At 34.0% G+C, this 22256-nt stretch overlaps 1 protein-coding gene across 9 annotated transcripts in view; it reads left to right on the top strand.

The window, feature by feature from the left end:
* HMBOX1 (homeobox containing 1) overlaps nt 1-22256 on the top strand; it is a 180209-nt gene that overhangs the window by 97043 nt on the left and 60910 nt on the right. For all 9 annotated transcript variants that reach the window (XM_007192712.3, XM_057547847.1, XM_007192711.3 and 6 more), the window contains exon 4: nt 608-693. In XM_007192712.3, the coding sequence (XP_007192774.1) occupies nt 608-693 (86 nt within the window). The remainder of the gene's footprint in view (nt 1-607; nt 694-22256) is intronic.

Raw genomic sequence — 22256 nt, 5'->3', positions numbered from 1 at the left:
ATATTCAACCCATCCTGCTTAAAATTTTTTTGGTTTATTCAGGACAAAGAAGGCAAATTAAAAGGCAAAGCCTTCTTAAAACGGCTAATATTTTAGCAGTTGTGAGAATGATGATTTCTATTCCTTTAACAAAGGTTTTCAAATGAACTGAACATTATTTATGCAGTTGCATAGTTAACATGCGAAACCACAGTCTACTCACAGCTGATTTTTGTTGTTGTTGTTGCTTTTTATTTTTCTAGGATTTCTGTCTGTGTAAGATATATTCATTACCCAGTAATGAAACTTTGTATATACCATATGGCAGCCTTGTTCCTAATGTGAATTATAAACAGCATGCGATTAACCGTCCTCTGGTATGAGACTTATATCTACTGTGGCATTCACTAAAGCGTCTGTCTGATGGTGTGATGTGTTAGGACTTGAATATTTGGTGTTTCTTGGTTTGTTTTAATTTCATATTTTCACACAAGCTTGGTCTGTTTACCTTTATTTTTGTGTCCTTTCTTTCTATGTTCTCCCCACCTCTCTGCTTCACCTTTCTTAGCAAAGATGAGGATTTCTACCTTCAACATACATTGTTGGTCTTGTCTTCTGTTTTTGTTAGGAGGGACAGCAGTGTGATAAAAGAGGAAATCAAAGCCTTTCTTGCCAATCGGAGGATTTCCCAAGCAGTTGTTGCACAGGTAACAGGTAAGAGCTGAAGAGTCCTTTATTCTGGAATCTTGTCTAGTCTCTGCCTTCTGGTGCAGATGTTGGAATATTGCTTGCATTTCTGCATTGCAGTGCAAATCTGTCAACTTAGGCATAATAATGTATGCCTGTGATTTAAAACCCATTGTCTCCGACATCTTGGAACTTCTCCAGTGAATTTTTTTTTTTAACTTGTGCTAGTAAATTTTATAGCATTTGTAATAAGCACAAAATTCCCTATTTTATGGCTAAAAAAGGATTCTCTGGTTTTCTTGTAATTGTGACAGAGCTTATGACACATGCACATCCAACTGCTATCTACATTTCATATTTTTAAAAGCTTCACAGTCCTCCAAATCCAATCCTCGATTTTACCAATTAAAAAATGATTCATGAGAGTAAAGGAAGTTGTGTTTTTTCAACCACTTTTCTGTATGTGAAAGCTTTCCTCAAAGCATTACTGAGAAGATAAGAATTACCAGTGTCTTCTCTTTGTTTTTTATATCCCATCCCATTACCCACCCCACCGCAGCCCCATCCTGAGTATGTGGTGTATATGTGTCATTCTCTATTCAGATTGCATTTTTTATGGAGTTCTTGAATTTTGGGGTAGCATGTGTTTTCTTTGTTGGTCTGTAGTCTTCCTTTCTTGGATATCAATGATTTATAAGACCTTAATAAAATCAACTATGTCTTAGTCATGAGAGGAACCAGAAACTCTTTCAACTACATGTTGTAGTTGATACATTGTTGTGTGTTGTACATTGATGGATATGAAAATTAATTTGTTCCTCCCCTTCTTTTTTTTAACATGCCACTAGCAGCTCTGTGACTTTGGGCTTTTTAGCCTCTGCACCTCAGTTTCTTACTTCTACAATGATATAGTTGGATCTGATCTTTAACAGTACCTTCCAATTTTAAGATACTATTTCTGTTATCTAGACATTGATACATATTGAAGCTCATTTACCTAAAAGGTTGTTATTGACCATTTATTTGGTTAAGAATGAAACTTGAGATTTCAGAAGTCTTAAATTTCACCCCAAAAATCTAAGGTCAGCCAATCTTAATATGTGTGTAACATATTACACTAGTAATGTATTTTTATAAATGACACTTCCGTTCGTGGTAAAAAAAAAATTTAATTAAAGGCATGTCCCTTTGCCTAGAAATCTTAAACAAAAGGACAGTGTGAATTTAATTTTTGTAATCTTCAGTTGTTTTTCAATAGGATATTTAAAATAAATTGTTACCTTTATCTTCAAGGATTAAGGCATGGTGCTAAGGGCATTGTAAGGGCAAGTTAAGTGGGTTTTACCAAAACCCACTGATGTGCACTATGGAAAGATGGAGCATTGTCTTTCAGGACTTTTATTTCAGCCCCCAAGATTAGTAGCAATAGTATCTTCTAGCTTGTCAGCCTTAAAAAAAAAAAAAAAAGACAAAATTGTACTGTTGTAAACAGCATTATAAAGTTGATTTTGCCCAAGTGGAAATATTTCTGAATGTCTTGAATACCTTGAATCTTGAATCATCTTGGACTTTTAAAATAATATCTTTTGAAACCCATCAGACGTTGATGCAAATTATAATAAAATACCTTTAAAAGGAATTTCTTAGACATATATAAAGCATTAGTTATACCATTCATCAAATCCTGCCTTTTTGGGGTTTTTGTTTGTTTGTTTGTTTTGTTTTTTCTATTCAATATTTTTCCTTAAGTTTTTTTAAAACTTATTTTATACTGGAGTATAGCCGATTAACAATGTTGTGATAGTTTCAGGTGCACAGCAAAGGGACTCAGCCATACATATACATGTATCCATTCTCCCCAGTACTGCCGTTTGAAAAGGGAAATTAAAAGATGTTTTAGCATCTTGCTACTCAAAATGTAGTCCATGGGACAGCAGTATTGGAAGCTTATTAGAAATGTAAAGATACAGAGTATCACGCTATACCTACTGAATCAGAATTTACATTTTAACCAGATCTCCAGGTGATCTGGGTGTGAGAAGTGCAGTTCTAGGAGACTGGTAAGCTTTCCTGATACTAACTTCAATGGATTGGCACTGTTTAACATTGCCCCAGTCAGTGACAGTCATCATGATGCCATCTCCTGTTTTGAAAGCAAGAGTTGAAATTTTTACACAGGTATTATCTGTTATAACACATGGACTTTTCTTTTGCCACTGTAATCATAGGATTTGGTACTGTTAAAACTTCTTCCCCCATTTCTGCCTCACCCCAACTTATTCTTCCTTCTCTTCATTCCTAGTCCAAAAGCTCGTTCATTTCCCCTTGATCAGATATCTTTAATGGTTCTCCATTGTCTAGAAAATGAAACTCTTTATAATCTACTCCAGCCTTCTCTTTATATCCATCTCCTATTCAGTATAATCCCTAGCTGGATTCAGCTACGTGCCGTTTCTAGTATTCTGCTCACCTGGATGCTAATAAATCGTTGACTGTGCCTAGGATACCTTCACCTCCTCACCTTGGTCTTATCAATTCCTGTTTATCAACATTACCTCAGTTATTATCCTCATTCTGACTTCTTTGATCACTTTAGCCCATGTAGACCTCTCTTTTTTCTGAAATTAATACACTTAGTTTACCACCCTGAGATATTACAGTAGTATTCTTTAAAAGCAGAGATCTTTCTTAGACATGCTCAAAGAGTCTAGCATTGCACATACCCTCTGAAGATCTCATGTTTACCTAGAAAGGGAGTATTGGTGAAGCTAACACAAGCTACACATGTGAACATTTATCCAGTATGACTTTGTCCAGTGATGTTTCCCCTCTAGAAATATTAATTTGCTCAACAAATGTAGCAGAAATTCCTGCCCCTAAGGAATTTGTATTTTTCTTTTATCTACTTTAATTCAATTATTTACATAAGGCAGGGGAATGAGGATGATTTGTAACCAGATTGGTTCATTGTCCCTTTGGTCAACTAACTGAATTCATGTATTTCTCATGTATTACTGTGTTACATTTTCACCCAGCCTGTCTAGCCATCAAACTAAACTCAGGGGCAGTGCTTTTTATTCCAGAAAAGACATCCAGCTACAAAATGGTGAGTTAGTGAGAATCAGTATGAAGCTTGGCCCTCATAATTGGCCCACCTGAGATAGAGTGGCCCGAGTGAGGAAGCCTTCCAGGTGCCCAGGGCTCACTCCTTGGGGTACCTGATTAATATATAGGCACATTTTTCTGTCTAAACAAATTAATCAAGTGTATCTTAAAAGAATGTCTACCTGGTGAAATCTACCCCAAAATAAAGTTTAGGATATAGTGCTCTGGAATCTGTCCTGTATTGGAGTCTCTTAAAGTCAGTTAAGTTTAACTCTAATATGTGAAATAATGAAATAAATCAACCTTGGGATAAAAATGAGAACGAGTGGTGCATAACAAAAGGAAATGCTAAATAAAAATGTGTAGTGAGGTGCAAAATTATAACACATGGGCTTGTTCCAGGAACAAAATACAGAGGCTTCTTTTTATAGATTGGGAGGATTTCTATAATAAGATAAACAAGAAGTTCATGGGTGGGGTCTGTGTAAATAATATCCTACTGATAGGAAAAATGACAGTATAAACAGGATATAATAACAGTGCCTGCTGAATTTCCCAGCATGTTATTTGTAGCTTTTTTCACAGAGTCACAGCTGCTCCCACCAAGGGTGGATTTTTACCTCTGTAAGAGGTCGAGCAACTTTCTAAATTCTCACTAACAGTGGTGGGGTGGGGAGCATACATAGCCTTTGCTTTAGTAATAAATAGCGTATGTTTTATATTCACTTTCAGGGTGAAACATTTTCTTGGGCTATTAGAATTCTTGAAACATGATTTTCTTTTTAAATGACCTCTGGGAAAAATCACGCTGGCAGAATAAATGAGTAAATGGGCAGTGCTTGAGTGAGTGCTTATCAGCTAAATAAATATACTAATTAGATTCATGTCCTCTTAAAAAATAAATAAGTGAAAGAAGAAAAATTAATCATCTCTGAATTTTAAGAAATTTATCATAATTCTGTTTTCTTGAATGATAGCAGTATAATGGAAAAGTGACCATTAAACTTTTGAATCCCAAAATTCCAGTCCTTCTGTCAAATAACCTTGTGATCCAGGACAAATCACATAACTTCTCTGAGCCTCAGTTTCTTTATTTATAAGACGAGGGGTTTGACCAAATGTTTTCCAAGTATCTTTTCTAGTTGTCAAATTTCCATTCTGTTTTTAAACTGTTAAGTACATTTAACAAGTATGCACTTGACCCCTATCTAGTGACTCTCATTCCCAAAATGTAAGAATTTGTATAAAGAGAAGCTCTGAAACAGTTTCAGAAGTGTTCCAGCTGTATTCAGATCACTTCCCTTTTCTTAGTTATCTTTAAAATGAAGAATAAAAGCACTACATATTCAATTTAATTATGATTATTTCTTTACAAAGTAGAACTTCAGACCAGACACTAAAAACCAACTAAAATGTCAATATACCTTTTTTTAAAAATAGACTTTATGTTTTAGAGTAGTTTTAGGTTCACAGCAAAAGTGAGCAGAAAGTATAGAGAGTTCCCATATACCTTCTGCCCCTCCACACACACACAGCCTTCCCTACTCTCAACATCTTGCGCTAGAGTGGTACTTTTTTATAATATGAACCTACGTTGTCACCCAAAGTCCATAGTTTACTTTAGGTGTAGATGGTTTTGTACATTCTATGGGTCTTGAAAAAAGTGTAATGACTAGTATCTACCATTATAGTATCAGAAGATGATACTATAGTTTCATTGCCTGAAAATCCTCTGTACTCCACCTATTCAACCTTCCCTCTCTCTCCCCTAACCCTTGGCAACTGCTGATCTTTTTACTGTCTCCATAGTTTTGCATTTTCCAGAATGTTATCATATTCTTTTCAGGTTGGCTTCTTTCACTTAATAATACGTATTTAAGGGTCTTTAATGTCTTTTCGTGGCTTGATAGTTCCTTTCTTTTTAGTGCTAAGTAATATTCCATTGTCTAGATGTACCACAGTTTATTTATCCATTCACCTACTGAAGGACATCTTGGTTGCTTTCAAGTTTTGGCAATTATGAATAAAGCAGCTCTAAACAAGTAGAATTTACATCTGTATTAGAAAAGCAGTGTTGGTAGGGCATAAGTCACAGACTATGGTATTGTCCTATTATAATATAACCAAACATAATTATAATGCTTATTTAACAAGATTTTATCAATTCCTACCTAATGAATTTTACTAGTTTTATGTAGAGCTCCACTGTGAAGGCTATTATCTGTATAAAATGCGCAGATTTCTGTATATGAGATGGGACTTGTGGCTCCAAATTGAAAAGGTTTAGAGCTTTAGTTTCTATTAGGAGAAAACTTCTTAAAAATGTTTTTGCAGAGTGCATTTTAGGATTTTCCCTTGTCTTGCAGCCTTTGAAGAATAAGAACAGATGTTGTCCTATGGTTCAAAAAATTCTTACTTTTATTCTCATTTTCTTCTGTGTTCTGCAATTTGTTGCCAAACTATTTTCTTGTAAACACAACACATAAGGTTACCTTTCTTTTCCGTAGGAAAAAATCCAGGCTATATATCTGAATACCCCTATTTTCTCACTTTGATGATGGCTGTGAAAAATTGGAGTGAAAATAATTTCAGAGGACACTTTTTGTTGTTAGAAAATCAGTTTTCTACAATTCTTGATATTTATTGTCCTACCAGGGCTTTTATCATCTCAAATGCAATGTACGGGGCCATATATTTTTGGTGTTAAAAAACTAAGGAAGGTTGGTTTTCAAGTATAAAACAAGATTTCTCTTCCACTTGTATTTAAAGTAGAAACTATATTTTAAAAACTTTTATTCTACCACAAGCTTTGACAAAAGTGATTTTAAAAGGTTAGACACAGATGTGGTCTTTCTCCCTTCAGTAATTTTCACTTTTGTTTCTCCCCAATTCTTGCTTCCTAAGATCATGGAGAAAAGTCTGTACTTAAGGTATAATATTCCTTCAACAGCTTTATGAAATCCTTCTTACCTAACATAAGTTAATTTTCTTTATATTAAAAAAGACCTACAGCAAAAAATGACAGAAAGAAGAAATACCCTAGTAAGAGTCAGAAGGTATCTGTGTCTGATAAAATAGCATAACCTAAAGTTCACCTGTAGGCAGTATTATAAATAACAGCCTGCAGAAGAAGGCTCTGAAGGGAATGGAATAAATACCATTTTTTGTAAACTACAAATATGGTCTTTTATACATTAAGGAATTATCCTGTTAACTCTTGAAGTTTACTCAGGGATAGATCTTAAATCAAAGAATTTGACATCAGTTGCTACATTTATTTAGGTGAGGAACTGAAGCTTGAAGTAACCAAGCTGGAGGGCCTTGATATCTGAGAGACCTATAAAATTTTGAAACAATCATTCAAATTCTTACGGCCTTAAGAAAGCTTTTAACATCAGCGTGTGTCAGCTTCAGCTAAATTTAACTACAGTTGATCCTTAGACAACAGGGATTTGAACTGTGTGGGTCTACTTCTATGTGGATTTTTTTTTCAATAAATACATACCACAGTGTTTCACAGTCCACGGTTGTTTGAATCCACAGATGCAGAAACTGCCAATTTGGAGGGCCAGCTGTAAAGTTATACTTGGATTTTGGACTGGGCAGGGAGGTCAACACCTCTAACCCCCAGGTTGTTCAAGGGTCAACTAACTATATCATTTGACCCTCACAAAATAAACGTTTTTTATTCACATGGATGTCTAATTGTTGGAGTATCATTTTTGGAAATGGTCAACAGTCGTCAAGACACTAGTCTTTCCCTATTAAATTACATTGGCACCTTTATCAAAAATCAGTTGAATGCATATGTGTGAGTCTGTTTGTGGGTTCTCTTTTGTCGTCTGTTGGACTTTATGTCTATCCCTATACCAATACAAAACTGTAAATTACTGTAAACTTATAGTAAATCTTGAAATCAGAATGTGTAATTTCTTCCAACTTTGTTTTTCTTTTTCAAGATCACTGTTGATATTCTAGGTCTTTTGCACTCCCATATCATTTTAAAATCAGCCTCTCATATACCCTGAGAAAACCATAATTCCAAAAGAGTCATGTACCAGAATGTTCATTACAGCTCTGTTTACAATAGCCAGGACATGGAAGCAACCTAAGTGTCCATCAACAGATGAATAGATAAAGAAGATGTGGCACATATATACAATGGAATATTACTCAGCCATAAAACGGAATGAAACTGAGTTATCTGTAGTGAGGTGGATGGACCTAGAGACTGTCGTACAGAGTGAAGTAAGTCAGGAAGAGAAAAACAAATACCGTATGCTAACACATATATATGGAATCTATAAAAAAAGAAAAGAAAGAAAAAAGAAAATGGTCAGAAGAACCTAGGGGCAAGATGGGAATAAAGATGCAGACCTACTAGAGAATGGACTTGAGGATATGGGAAGGGAGAAGGGTAAGCTGGGACAAAGTGAGAGAGTGGCATGGACATATGTACACTACCAAACGTAAAATAGATAGCTAGGGGGAAGCAGCCACATAGCACAGGGAGATCAGGTCGGTGCTTTGTGACCACCTCGAGGGGTGGGATAGGGAGGGTGGGAGGGAGGGAGATGCAAGAGGGAAGAGATATGGGGACATATGTATATGTATAACTGATTCACTTTGTTATAAAGCAGAAACTAACACACCATTGTAAAGCAATTATACTCCAATAAAGATGTTCAAAATAAATAAATAAATAAAATAAAATCAGCCTCTCAATTTCTATGACAAAGCATATTTGTAGTGAGATTGTGATTGAGATTGTGTTGAATATATAGATAAAGCTAGCATCAAGAATCTCTTAATCATATTGAGTGTTCCCATCTACGAACATGGTATATCTCTCCATTTGTTTAGGTCTTCTTTATTTTCCCTCAGCCATGTTAGTAGTTTTCAGAGTACAGGTCTCACATGTATCTTCTTAAATTCATCTAAATATTTTATACTTTTGGTATTACTATATTGGTACTATTTTTAATATCAATTTCCAGTTTGTTTCTTGTGTCATAGAATAGTTGATTTTGGTATATTGACCTTCTGTTTTGTAACCTTGCTAAAAATTCATTTATTTGGTACATTTTTTTGTAGCTTTTTTGGGTAAATTCTTAGGATTTTCTACATGGACAGTCGTGTTATCTGTGAATAGAAATAATTCTGCTTCTTTTCAATGTGTATGTCTTCTGTTTCTTTTTCTTGCCTTATTGCATGGACTAGGACTGCTAGTTAAATATTAAATATATCTTTGCCTTTTTCCCAATCCTAGAGAGCAAGAATGCAATATTTCACCATTAAGTGCCATCTTAGCTGTAGATTTTTCGTTGATGTCCCATATCAAGATGACCTTTAAGGGAAGTTCCTGTCTATTTCTAGTTTCTGAGAATTTTTATCATGAATGGATGTTCTGTACTGTGTCAAATGCTTTTTCTGCATCTGTTGAGTTGACCATGTGGTTTTTGTTTTTTAGTTTTATTAATATGGGGAATTACACTGATTGATTTTCAAATGTTAAACCTTGCATTCTGGGAAAAACTTCACTGAATTATGATGTATTATTCTTTTATATGGTTTGATTCAATTTGCTGATATTTTGTTAAGAGTTCTTACATCTGTGTTCATAAAGGGGTATTGTTCTGGGTTTGTGTTGTTTTTTCTATTCTTGTAACGTCCCTGTCTAGTTTTGTTACTATGATAATATGACCTCATAAGATGAATTGGGAAGTGTTCTCTTGTATTTCTAGAAGAAGTGCTGTAGAATTGTGTTATTTCTTCTCTAAATATCTTTTCTTGAGACTATGCTTTTTTTATTATAGTGTATATCTTAAACTTGGTAATGACTTACTGTCTAAATCTAATCCCGTAGGACTTGTACCCTATACTGAAATCAGCAAAATAGAATGTAGAATAGTAGAGATTTGGGGGTCACTAATACTTTAAAGATTGCCAGCACTTTTCTACATGATTTTACCCTCGGCAGAAATATTTTTCTCTTGACAGTTGGCTAGGATAGCAGGATTACAAACCACAAACCAAATTGAATTTGCTTTAGATACAACAATAGCCCTTCCCCTGTGCCCTAGTATGCCTGAGTAAAGAACATCATTTTCACTGACTTAAGCTATGGGATTTTGCTTTTTGTGTTAGTTTTACAAATATTGACTGACCTATCTCTAAATCTGTTCCCGAGCAGATCCATGGACAACATCTTGGTTTTTGGACACATTGATATTAATGTACATGTCCAATATAACATTGCCCCAAGGTTGCTGTCATTATTCATGATGAGAATCATAGGAAAGAGTTTTTTAGAAACATACTTAATGTGATCTCTTTTGAATATTTCTAGACATTTTAAGAACTAGAATATCCTATTTTCTGAAAATTGTTTCTTTTTTCTCCTTTGTTTTAAACATACAGATTTTCTGTTGTGCAAGCCCTTCCATTGCTAGATATTTTTGGAAGGACATTCATTACCAATTTGTCTTGATTTTTGTAGGATATAAAGAGTGACTTTGAAATGTTTGAGTGCTATGTGTTAAAATAATTATCACACATAAAAATATTTAGTAGGAACTATATCTCTTAAACCATTGTTGCCCATGCTATTTTGAGTCTTTAGCTCAGCTTTATCATTGTGTTAAATACCTATCAGGACAGCATATAGTGCTCTGAGTTGTGGAAGACCAATTGCTCTGCTTTTTACTACTGTGCACCTTGTTAGCTACACCTGTCTTTTTGGAGAGCTTTTTATTTTTAGCTATAATGTATTTTAACACTTACCAAGTGCTAGATGCTGTGCTAACTGTTTTATATATTTGAGAGGCAGGTGTTAACTTCTTCAGTTATAGATGAGAAAACTGAGGCTAAAGGAGATTGAATCATTTGCCCATAGTCACACAGCTAATTACTGTTTGTCTTGCTGCAAAGCCAGTGTTCTTGACATGGCATTTCAGTATGTAAAGGCAATATAGTGCAGTGGTCAAGTGCATGACTTTGAGGATTTAAAATATTATTTCTGTCACTTACTAGTTATGTAACTTTGGGCAACTTATTGAATGTCTTAAACCTCAGTTTCTTCTTTTGAAAAATGAGAAGAATAATGATACCTACCTAAGGGGGTTCTTGAGTAGATTAAATGAGTTAGTTTATGTAAAGTTTCTGGCACATAGTAAATGCCATAGAAATTGTTTATTATTATGATTATTAACCATTATACTGCTTAATGTTCAGCCAGCAATAATTTCCCCTTCATCTCTCTCCAGACTGACTTTTCTGAAGTTAAGCTTCCTGAGACTAAATATGTTAACCATAATGTTTCTAGCCTTGGACCAACTTATAATGAACTTTAAAAAATATATACCACCCCCATGTTCATTGCAGCATATTTACAAGAGCCAAGACATGGAAACAACCATGTAAGTGTAAATCAGTTTATGAATGGATAAAGAATTTGTGACAACATGGATGGACCTTGAGGGCATTATGCTGAGTGAAATAAGTCAGACAGAGAAAGACAAGTACTATAAGATATCATTTATATGTGGAATCTTAAAAAACAAAAAACTCATAGATACAGAAAAGAGATTGGTGGTTGCCACAGGCAGGGTATGGAGGGTGTGCAAAATGGGTGAAAGGTGGTCAAAAAGGACAAATTTCCAATTATAAGGTAAATAAGTCCTGGGAATATAATGTACAGCATGGTGACTATAGTTAACAAAACTGTGTTGTATATTGAAAGATGCTAAGAGAGTGGATCTTAAAAGTTCTCATCACACATACACACAATGTTTGTAATTATAAATGGTGATGATGTTAACCAGACTTGTGGTAATCATTTCACAATAAGCACATTTATCAGTCATTATGTTGTACACCTAAAACTAACACAATAAAAAAAATTTTCAAGATAAGTGGATTTTAATGTAACAAAATTTACATTAATGAAAAAGTTTAGTGAGTTGATTTCACATTCAACATTGCAGCTAACCTTTAAGAATACATCCACTTGTCAAGTTTTAGTGTTGTATCAGAGAATACCACAGTTTTGGAAAAAGCTATTAAAATAACCCTTCCATTTCTATCTTAAAAAAAAAAAACACTGTCTAAATTTCATATTGCCATTAGCATAGGGAACTTGCTTCACCATGACTAGCCTTCCACAGTTTGACATGCACGATATTGCCTTAAAAATGTTATTTATATAATTACATCTAATACCCTGAGCAGAATTAAGAAGTAGAGAGGACAAACTCCAGCTCCCCTTGTGGCAAGATCTTCCTTCTCTCTTCCCCATAATCCTTCTGTTTGCTGGCCGTACCAGCATTCTGTCTCGTATCCCCATTTTCTTATTCTGAAGAACGGGAAATCAGTTGTGGTGGCTGCACAACTCTTCGAGTGTACTAAAGACCATTGAATTGTACACTTTAAATGGGTGAATTGTGTGGTATGTGAATTATATCCCAATTAAGCTGTTTTAAAAAGACAAAAGGGAAGGAATAAATATAAAAATCATCTAAAATATTTTCTGAACAGAATAGTTCCCTAAAGTGGAATTTAACAATTTTCTATGTATTCTTATTACTGAAATAAAAGGCTAATCATTAAGGTAAAATTTTTTTTAAAAAATTTACATTTTATATTGGAAAATATGTTCATGTGGCCAAACTTCAGAAGTCCATGAGGGTATACACAGTACTAAATCTCTCCTGTTCCCATCTCTCAGCCATAGTTCCCTTCCTAGAATAGACTAATGTTAATCACTTTCTCCAGAGATATTTTATGGATTTGTAAACAAGTATATCTGTAGTCCTTTTCTCCTTTTTTGCCAGATAGGTGGTATGCTATATACAGTATTCTGCACCAAGCTTTTCTAACTTGGAAAGTATCCCACGTCAGTATATAAAGAGTATTGTCCCTGGTTTGGGGTTCCCCCCACCCCCGACAGGTTTTTTGTTGTTGCTGTTGTTTTTATTGGTACATAAAACAATGACACATCTTGCAGTCAGTGTTGTTGTAGATTTGATGAAATACAGTATAAACATTGATGAACATCCTGCTTGGATCGTTCTCCAAACCAGTTGTAGGCATCTGTACTCTAACCATTGCTCTCCATCTTTGCCAATAATAATTGATATATTGTTAGACATTTTCATGTTTGGCCAACCTAATAGAAGTAAAATGGTATTTCATTGCAGTTCTATTTTATTTTTAATTTTTTTATTGAGGTATAATTGACATAACATACTAATTTCAGGCATACTACATAATGATTTGAATTTTGTATATATTACAAAACGATCACCACAATAAGTCTAGTTAACATCTGTCACTAAACATAGTTACAGAAATTGTTTTTCTTGTGATGAAGACTTTTAAGATCTACTCTCTTAAAAATTTTAATCATTGCAGTTTTAAATGCATTTCCCTGATTACTGTTCAGGTTAAACATCAGTTCGTATTTATTGGCCATTTACATGTCCTTTGTGTGAATTGCCTGTTTAAATCTGTTGCCTACTTTTTAATAGGGTTGTCTTTTTCTGTTTTTTCTTTTATTTTTATTTAAAAACATTTTTTGAAATAAAAATTGTATATATTTAAGGTTGTACATTGCAATGTTTTGATATATGCCTACATTATCACTGTTTTTAATTATCACCATATTTTAAAAGTGCATTCCATCTTCTGAAGACTATAATTTTCAACCCACTATTAACATTTAGCAATTCAGTAACTATTTTAAACCATTTTTTGCCTTTATCTCACACACAGACACTAACTAAATACTTGTTTAATAAATTAAATAATAAAATTTGTTTAGATAAAGATTTAGATAACACTTCAACTTGATGATAATATATTATTTTTTAATGCAGTTACTCTTTATGTGTAACATTTCTTTTTTTTTTTTAAATGTTTATGTACACCCCCTTTGACTGTGTAATTTATCTTTGAGGAATTTATCCTATAGAAATATTTGCTTATGTCTAGAATAATGAATGTGCAGGAATATTTATTGCAGCATATTATATGATAGCAAAAGGCTATTCATAACCTAAGTGTCCATCAGTAGGGGACTAGTTGGATAAATTATGGTGCATTCATATTATAGAGCACTGTTCATCCTTAAAAGAATAATGCAGCTCTATATGTGTTAGGTGGAATGAGGAAGGGAATGGGGTCTTAAGGTGTGGGAGGGAGGTAACTGATTTTATTTTTAAGCACTAATTTTAAAACATATACCATGTCACAGGCTCAACAATAATGTGTACTGGCCAGATTCAACTCAAGTATCACCTGTTTGCTCTTTGTGCTCTTTGACAGCAGTCAGAACCACAACAAGATTTTGTTGTTTTTTACACAATTCTAAAGTTCATCTGTAGAAAAAATTCATAAGAATAACTAAGACATTCTTTAAAAAGAACAGAGGAAGGAGTTTGAACAAATTTGCCCTGCTACATATTAAAATATACTATATGGTTAGAGTAATTAAATAAAGATCATATTGTCAGATTGATAGATGTATTACTTGTACAGAACAGAGTTCATTTAATATATCCTTGTATATTGGGAAATTTAGCTTAAGTAAAGGAATTATTTCAGATCTGTAAGGAAGTGATGTTTTTCCATTGGTTGTCTGTTTGAAAATGAAAAAATAAAAATAGGTCTCAACATCACACCAGAAACAGACATCAGTTTCCATACGGAATAAAGAGCAAAATATATATATTTAAATATATATATATATATATATATATATATATATATATATATATATATATATATATATATACACACACACACACACACATACATACTTAAGCTGGATAAAAGGCCTTACTTTACTGTTTTGAAGATTTTTATTATTTTGAAGTAGGAAAGCTTTTCCTAAGTAATACATAAAACCCAAAAGATAAAGTTAGATGAATTTAACTGTATAAAAATTTTAAGCATATATACAATATAAGACACTGTAAACAAGATTTACACTGCAAGATATTTGCAATATGAAGAGCAAAGGATTGGTATCTATAAATATCAAAAGAGCAATTGCAAGTTATTATGAAAACAGCAAATAACCCAACTGAAAAATTTGCAAAGCTTTCAGTATATAATTTATAGAAGATGAAATATAAATGGCCAATAAACATACAAAAAGAAAATTAAATAAGATCAACTACAAGTTAACAGGTTTTTTTTTTTACCCATTAGATCAGCAGACTTTAAAAAGATTGAGGGGTACTGCTAGTTAAAAATAGTAGAATAATTCTTTTCTCCACTTCTGTCTCATCATAACCCAGCATAAACAATAAAAATAAACAAAAAATTTAAAACTTCCATCTTCAGTGAAGCGGTAACTAGAACCTTAAAACACAGACTAGGGGCTTCCCTGGTGGCGCAGTGGTTGAGAATCTGCCTGCCAATGCGGGGCACAAGGGTTCGAGCCCTGGTCTGGGAGGATCCCACATGCCGCGGAGCGACTACGCCCGTGAGCCACAACTGCTGAGCCTGCACGTCTGGAGCCTGTGCTCCGCAACAAGAGAGGCCGCAATGATGAGAGGCCCGCGCACCGCGATGAAGAGTGGCCCCCACTTGCCGCAACTAGAGAAAGCCCTCGCACAGAAACGAAGACCCAACACAGCCATAAATAAATAAATAAATAAATAAAAATTGTATTAAAAAAAAAAAAAACAACACAGACTAAATCAAATAAGAATTCTGAATCAAAACAAAAGAAAATGATAGGCATTGACACATGACTCCTCCATCCTGGATAAGGTAACAAGTTGCCCTGAAAGTATCTTACTTGTGAATGGTTGATCCCTGATCTTTGGTTAAAGGTAACAGTTCTAGAAGGGTGAGGCAACAAGAGTAATGGGAATATTCCTATATAGAACAGTTCAACATAGAAACCGCATATCTATAAGCAAACATTCCGCAGTCCCTCATTCCCCCAGCTCCTGGCAATCACTAACTTATTTTCTGTCTCTATAGATTTACCTATAGACGGAATTCTGGACATTTCATAAAATAGACTCATGTACCATGTAAACCTTTGTGTCTCCCTTCATTTCACTTAGCATGTTTTCAAGGTTCATCCATGTTGTAGCATATATCAACACTTCATTCCTTTTAATAGCTGAATGATTTTCCTTTGTATGGATATACCACATTTTATTTATTCATCAGTTGATGGACATTTGGATTGTTTCCACTTTTTGGCTATGGTGCATAATGCTGCTATGAACATTTGTGTACTCGTTTTTGTGTAGACAAATTCTCTTAGAATATACTTAGGAATGGAATTGTGGTTCATTTGGTAATTCTTTGTTTAACGTTTTGGAGAACTGCCAGAAGTTTTCCATTTTACAAGCCCACTGTAAATGTATGAGGGATCCAATTGGTTTACATCTTCATGGGGACACTTGTCATTATTATTTGTCTTTTTAATTTTAGCCATTCTAGTGGTTATGAAGCAGTATCTTGTAATTTTGATTTGTATTTACTTAGCAACTAATGATGTTGAGCATTTTTTTCATGTGCTTTTTGGCCATTTGTATATATCCTTTGAGAAATGTCTAGTGAAATCCTTTGCCTGTTTTTTAATTGAGTTTTTGTCTCCTTATATTGAATTATAAGAGTTCTTTATGTATTCTAGATACAAGTCCCTTGTCAGATACAGGGTTTGCAAATATTTTTACATTCTTGTTACTGACTTTTGAAGTACACAAGACTTTAATTTTGATGAAGTCCAGTTTTTTGTTGTTGCTTTTGATGTCATAGCTAAGAAACCATTGCCTAATTCAGAGTGACACAGATTTATGTATGTTTTCTTCTAAGAGTTTTACAATTTTAGCTCTTATATTTAGGTCTGATCCATTTTGAGTTGGTTTTTATATACGATATAAGATAGGAGTCCAACATCATTTTTTTTTGGCATGTGGGTATCTAGTTGTTCCAGCACCACTTGTTGAAAAGACTATTCTTTTCCCATTCAGTTTTCCTGTCACCATCGTCAAAAATCAATTGACCATAAAGGTATGGGTTATTACCTGACTCTCATTGACCTATATGTCTGTCCTTATGCCAGTATCACACAGGCTTGACTACTGTAGTTTGACAGTATGTTTGAAATTGAGATGTGTGAGTTCTTCAACTTTGTTCTTCTTTTTAAAGGTTGTTTTGGCTATCCTGGAACTTCCATAGGAATTTTAGGATTTCTGTAGAAAAGCCAGCTGGAATTTTAGTAGGAGTTAGATTGAATCTGTAAATCAATTTGGGGAGTATTGTCATTTTAACAATATTAAGTCTTCAAATCCGTGAAAATGAGATGTTCTTCTGTTTAGGTGTTCTTCAGTTTCTTTCAACAGTGTTTTGTAATTTTTACTTTGCAAGTCTTGCACTACATTTGTTAGATTTCTTCCTAAATATTTTATTGTTTTTGAGGCTATTGTTAGTAGAATTGTTTTGTGAATTTCATTTTTGGATTGTTCATTGCTAGTGGATAGAAATAATATTTAATTCGGTATGTTGATCTCATATCCTGCAGCCTTGGTATACATCTTCATTAATTCTAATAGTTTTTTGTGTGCATGCACTCATGTGTATTTCTCCAGAGTTCTATATACAAGATCATATCATCTGTAAACAGAGGTAATTTTACTTTTCCCTTCTCTATCTGGATGCCTTTTAATTTCTTTATCCTGCCTAATTTCCCTGGCTAGCACCTCCCCTATTATGTTGAATAGAAGTAGTAAGGGTGAACATCCTTGTGTTGTTCCTGATCTTAGTGGTGAAGCTATCTGTCTTTTACCACTAAGTATGATATAAGCTGTGGGTATTTCATGGATGTACTCTATCAAGGTAAGAAGTTTACTTCTATTCCTAGCTTATTGTTTATTCTATTCCTAGCTTATTGAGTATTCTATATCATGAAATAGTGAATATATCCATATTCACTGGGGACATTGATCTGTAGTTTTCTTGCAGTGTCTTCATCTGGTTTTGGTATCAGGGTAATATTGGCCTCATAGAATGAGTTGGGAAGTGTTTCCTCCTTTTCTGTTTTTTTGGAAGTTTGTGAAGGATTGGTGTTAGTGTGTGTGTGTGTGAATTATTTTTGAAACACTTAGTAGAATTTACCAGTGAAACCATCTGACCTTTCTTCGTGGGAAGATTTTTGACTACTGATTCAGTATCTTCACTTGCTATACATCTATTCAGATTTTCTGTTTTTTGAATCAGGTTGTTCTAGGAAGTTATCTGTTTCATCTACGTTATATAATTTGTTGGCAAACAGTTGTTCTTAGAATTCCTTTATTATCCTTTTTATTTCTGTAATGGTCAGTAATAACACCCTTTCTCTCATTCCTGATTTTAGTCATTTGAGTCTTCTCTCATTTTGCTTTGTAAATCTACCTAAAAGTTTCTCAATTTCATTGACCTCTTCAAAGAACCAGTTTTTTATTTCATTGGTTTTCTCTACTACCCTGTTTCTATTTTCTGTGTCATTTCTTTCTCCTCTATATTATTTTCTTCCTTCTGCTTGTCTTGGATTTAGTTTGCTCTTCTTTTTCTAATTTTTTAAGGTGAAAGCTTAGATTATTGATTTCAGATCTTTTTCTTTTTTAAACCGGCATTTATAATAATAAATTTCCCTCTAAGCACTTCTTTAGCTTCATCTCATACAGTTTGGTATGTGGGGTGTGTGTGTGTGTGTGTGTGTGTGTGTGTGTGTGTGTGTGTTTAATCATCTCAAAGTAGTTTCTAATTCCCTTGTGATTTTTTTCTTTGACTCATTGGTTAGGACTGTGTGGTTTAATTTCCACATATTTGTGAATTTCTCAATTTTTCTCTATTATTGATTTCTAATTTCATTCCATTGTGTTTGGAGAACATACTTTGTTTGATTTAAAAATTGTGGAGACTTGTTTTATTTCCTAACATGGTTTGTTCTGGAGAATGTTTCACATACACTTGAGAAGAATGTGTATTCTGCTATTGTTGAGTGGAATGTTCTATAGATGTGTGATATGTCTAGTGGGTTTATATTGTTGTTCAAGTGTTCTATTTCTTGTTGATCTTCTGTATAGTTGTTCTATTATTGAAAATGGGATATTGAAATCTCCCACTATTATTGTTGAATTGTCTTTTTCTCCCTTCAGTTCTGTCAGTTTTTGCCTTATATATTTGGGGCTCTGTTGATTGGTGTGTATATATTTTTAATTATGTCTTCCTCATGAATTAACCCTTTTATCATTACAAAATGTCCTTATTATGTCTCTTGTAACAAATTTTGTCTTTAAGTCTGTTTTGTCTAACATTAGTATAGCTGCTTCAGTTTTCATTTGGTTACTCTTTACATGGTGCATCTTTGTGCATTCTTTTACTTTCAATCTATTCATGTCTTTGAATCTAAAATGTATCTCTTGTAAACAGCATACAGTGTGATCGTGTTTTTTTAATCCATTCTGCCAATCTCTGTCTTCTTACTGGAGTGTATAATCCATTTAAATTTAATGTAAATGTGATCAGGTTAGATTTACATCTGCCATTTTGTCACTTGTTTTGTATGTCTTGTGTCTGTTTTGTTTTCCTTTTGCTCAGTTACTTCCTTCTTTTGTGTTAAATACGTATTTTCTCGTGTATGGTTTAAATCCCTTGTCATTTCTTTTGTTTTTTTTTAAATTTATTGTCTTAGTGGTTGCCCTGGAGATTACCATAAATATCTTAGTTTATGATAATCTAGTTCAGATTAATACCAACTTCATTTCAATAGTATAGGAAAACATTACTCCTTTAGAGAGCTTCATTCCCTACCCCCTCCTTTGTGCCAGTGTTGCCATTCAATTTACATGCTTATACATTGTGTGCCCATCAACTTAGATTTATAATTATTGCATTATCAAGTTTTCTTTTAATTCAAATAGGGAAAAAATAAGTTATAAAGAAAAAGTACATTTATACTGTCTTTTATATTTACATATGTAGTTACTTTTACTGTCACTATTTCTTCAAGTGTATTTGAATTACTGTTTAGTGTCCTTTCATTGCTGCCCAAAGAACACTCTTTAATATTTCTTGTACAGCAGGTCTTCTGGCATCAGATTCTCTCTGGTTTTGTTCATTTGGCAATGTCTTAATGTTTCCTTTGCTTTGGAAGGATAGTTTTGTTTGATATAGAGTTCTTATTTGTTGGTCTTTTTTTTTTTCCTCCAGCACTTTGAATATATCATCCTACTGCCTTATGACTTCATGGTTTCTGATGAGAAATCAGCTACTAATCTTTTTTTTTTTGAAGTATAGTTGACATACAATATATTAATTTCTGATTTACAACATAATGATTCAACATTTGTATACATTGCAAAATGATTACCAAAGTAAGTCTAGTTGCCATCTGCAGCTATTAATCTTATTGAGCATCCCTTGTGCATAATAAGTCACTTCTTTCTTGCTGCTTTCAAATTTTCTTTGACTTTGGTTTTCAACAATTTATGATGGGGAATTCCCTGGTGGTCCAGTGGTTAGGATTCCGTGCTTCCACTGCAGGGGGCATGGGTTCAGTCCCTGGTCAGGGAACTAAGATCCCACAAACCACGCAACATGGCCAAAAAAAAAAACAAAAACAAAACCCAAAAAACCAAGTTATGATGTTTCTAGCTGTGGATCTCTCTGAGTTTACCCTACTTGCAGATTATTGAGCTTCTTGGATGTGTAGATTAATGTTTTTCATCAAGTTTGGGAATTGTATGGCCATTATTCTTCAGAGTATTCTTTATTTTCCTTTTCTCTTTTCCTCCTGGGAATCCCGTTATGTGTATGTTGGTATACATGGCAGTGTCCCACAGGTTTTTGAGATTCTGCTCTATTTTCTTCATTATTTTTTCTTTCTCTTTCTCATAAAAGATCATCTCAATCAACCTGTCTTCATGTTTACTGTTTATTTCTTTTGCCAGTTAACATCTGCTATTGAGCTTCTTTAGTAAATTTTTCATTTTACTTATTGTACTTTTTAGCCCCAGAATTTCTATTTGATTCTTCTTGTAATCCCTGCCTCTTTATTGATATTCTGTTTAATGATGCATTTTTCTCATATTTTCTTTTAGTCCTGTAGACATTTTTTCTTTAGTTTTTTAAAATAGCTGATTTAAATCTTTGTCTAGTAAGTCTAACATCTGGGTTTCTTCAAAGACGTTTCTTATTGACTGCTTCTTTTACTATGCATGTCATGCTTTACTGTTTCCTTTCATGGTTCATAAGTTTTGTTTTGTTTTGTTTTAAGCTAGACAGTTTAAATAATATAATGTGGAAGCTCTTGAAATCAGATTCCTCTCCACCCCTTGATTTGTTGTTGTTGCTGTTTGTTTTTGTTGCTTTTTGTTTAGTGACTTCCCTGGACTAATCCTGTAAAGTCAGTATTCTTTGTGGTGTGTGGCTGCTGAAGTCTCTTCCTTGTTAGCTTAGTAGTCAGCTAATTATTGGACAGAGATTTCCTTAAATGCCTGGAACCAATAAATTTCCCAGCTTTGCTGAGGAGCTCTGTACATATATTGAGGCATGCCTTTAATGCTCAGGTAGGCAGTTTATAATTCTACCTTACCCTTCACTTTCTCTTTGCACCATGTCTCAAAGTCAGCCAGAGGCGAGAGCTTAGGGCCTTCATAGTTCTTTCCTGTGATGCACATTGCCCTGGTCATGCACATAGACCTAGGCATGTGCACAGCCCTGTGCATGCACCTGGCCTTCTAAATTCCCAGAATTATAACAGAGCTTTTCAAAGACCCTCATAGACATCTTAAGAATTCCTCAGCTTTTTAGATATTTTGTTCAGTTCCTTGTTTGCCCCAACTGTTATCATCATCACCTCAGGCACCTGCAATATTAAATGATTGCCACTGATTGTTTTCTGCAAACCACTTCCCTTCCTTCTCCCCTCCGAGGGAAAAGGCTATTCACACTGAATGAGGTCTGGATAAGGTCAAATAAGAATGAGCTTTGCAAATGGGAGTTTCCAGGGGGTTACCAAACAGGTCAAATAATGACAGTTCTCTTAGAATGGTGTTTTGGGGGAACTCCAAACCTGTCTTTCCCTCTCCAGTGGCTAATAGACCATTCTTGGTTTTCACTGTGATTGTAAGAATATAGTCTACTGCAATGCTGGGATGATGGGAATGAGTATAGTTCAAGTTAAAATGTCATATAGCTGGTCTTACTAAAATTTAGCTTTTTTTTTTTTTTTTGAATAAATACTCTTTGGATTGTTGCACACCTTTGGTTAATTTCCAGAGTTCTGAAAAAGTTGATTTTGACAACTTTTGCCAGTGCTTTTATGGTAGAGCAGCTTTTGCTATCATTGCGTTTTTGGGGGACTAACTTTTCAGAAGACCTTACTCTGCCACCCACTGACATCACGCCAATTTAACAGATTTTAAAGGAACGTCTAAGCCCCCAAAAAATTCCCCTGTAGTGTTGTCCTTAAAGTA

This window comes from Balaenoptera acutorostrata, chromosome 6 (genome assembly GCF_949987535.1).
Source record: "Balaenoptera acutorostrata chromosome 6, mBalAcu1.1, whole genome shotgun sequence".
Lineage (NCBI taxonomy): Eukaryota > Metazoa > Chordata > Mammalia > Artiodactyla > Balaenopteridae > Balaenoptera > Balaenoptera acutorostrata.
This window is presented reverse-complemented; position numbering and strand designations above follow the sequence as displayed.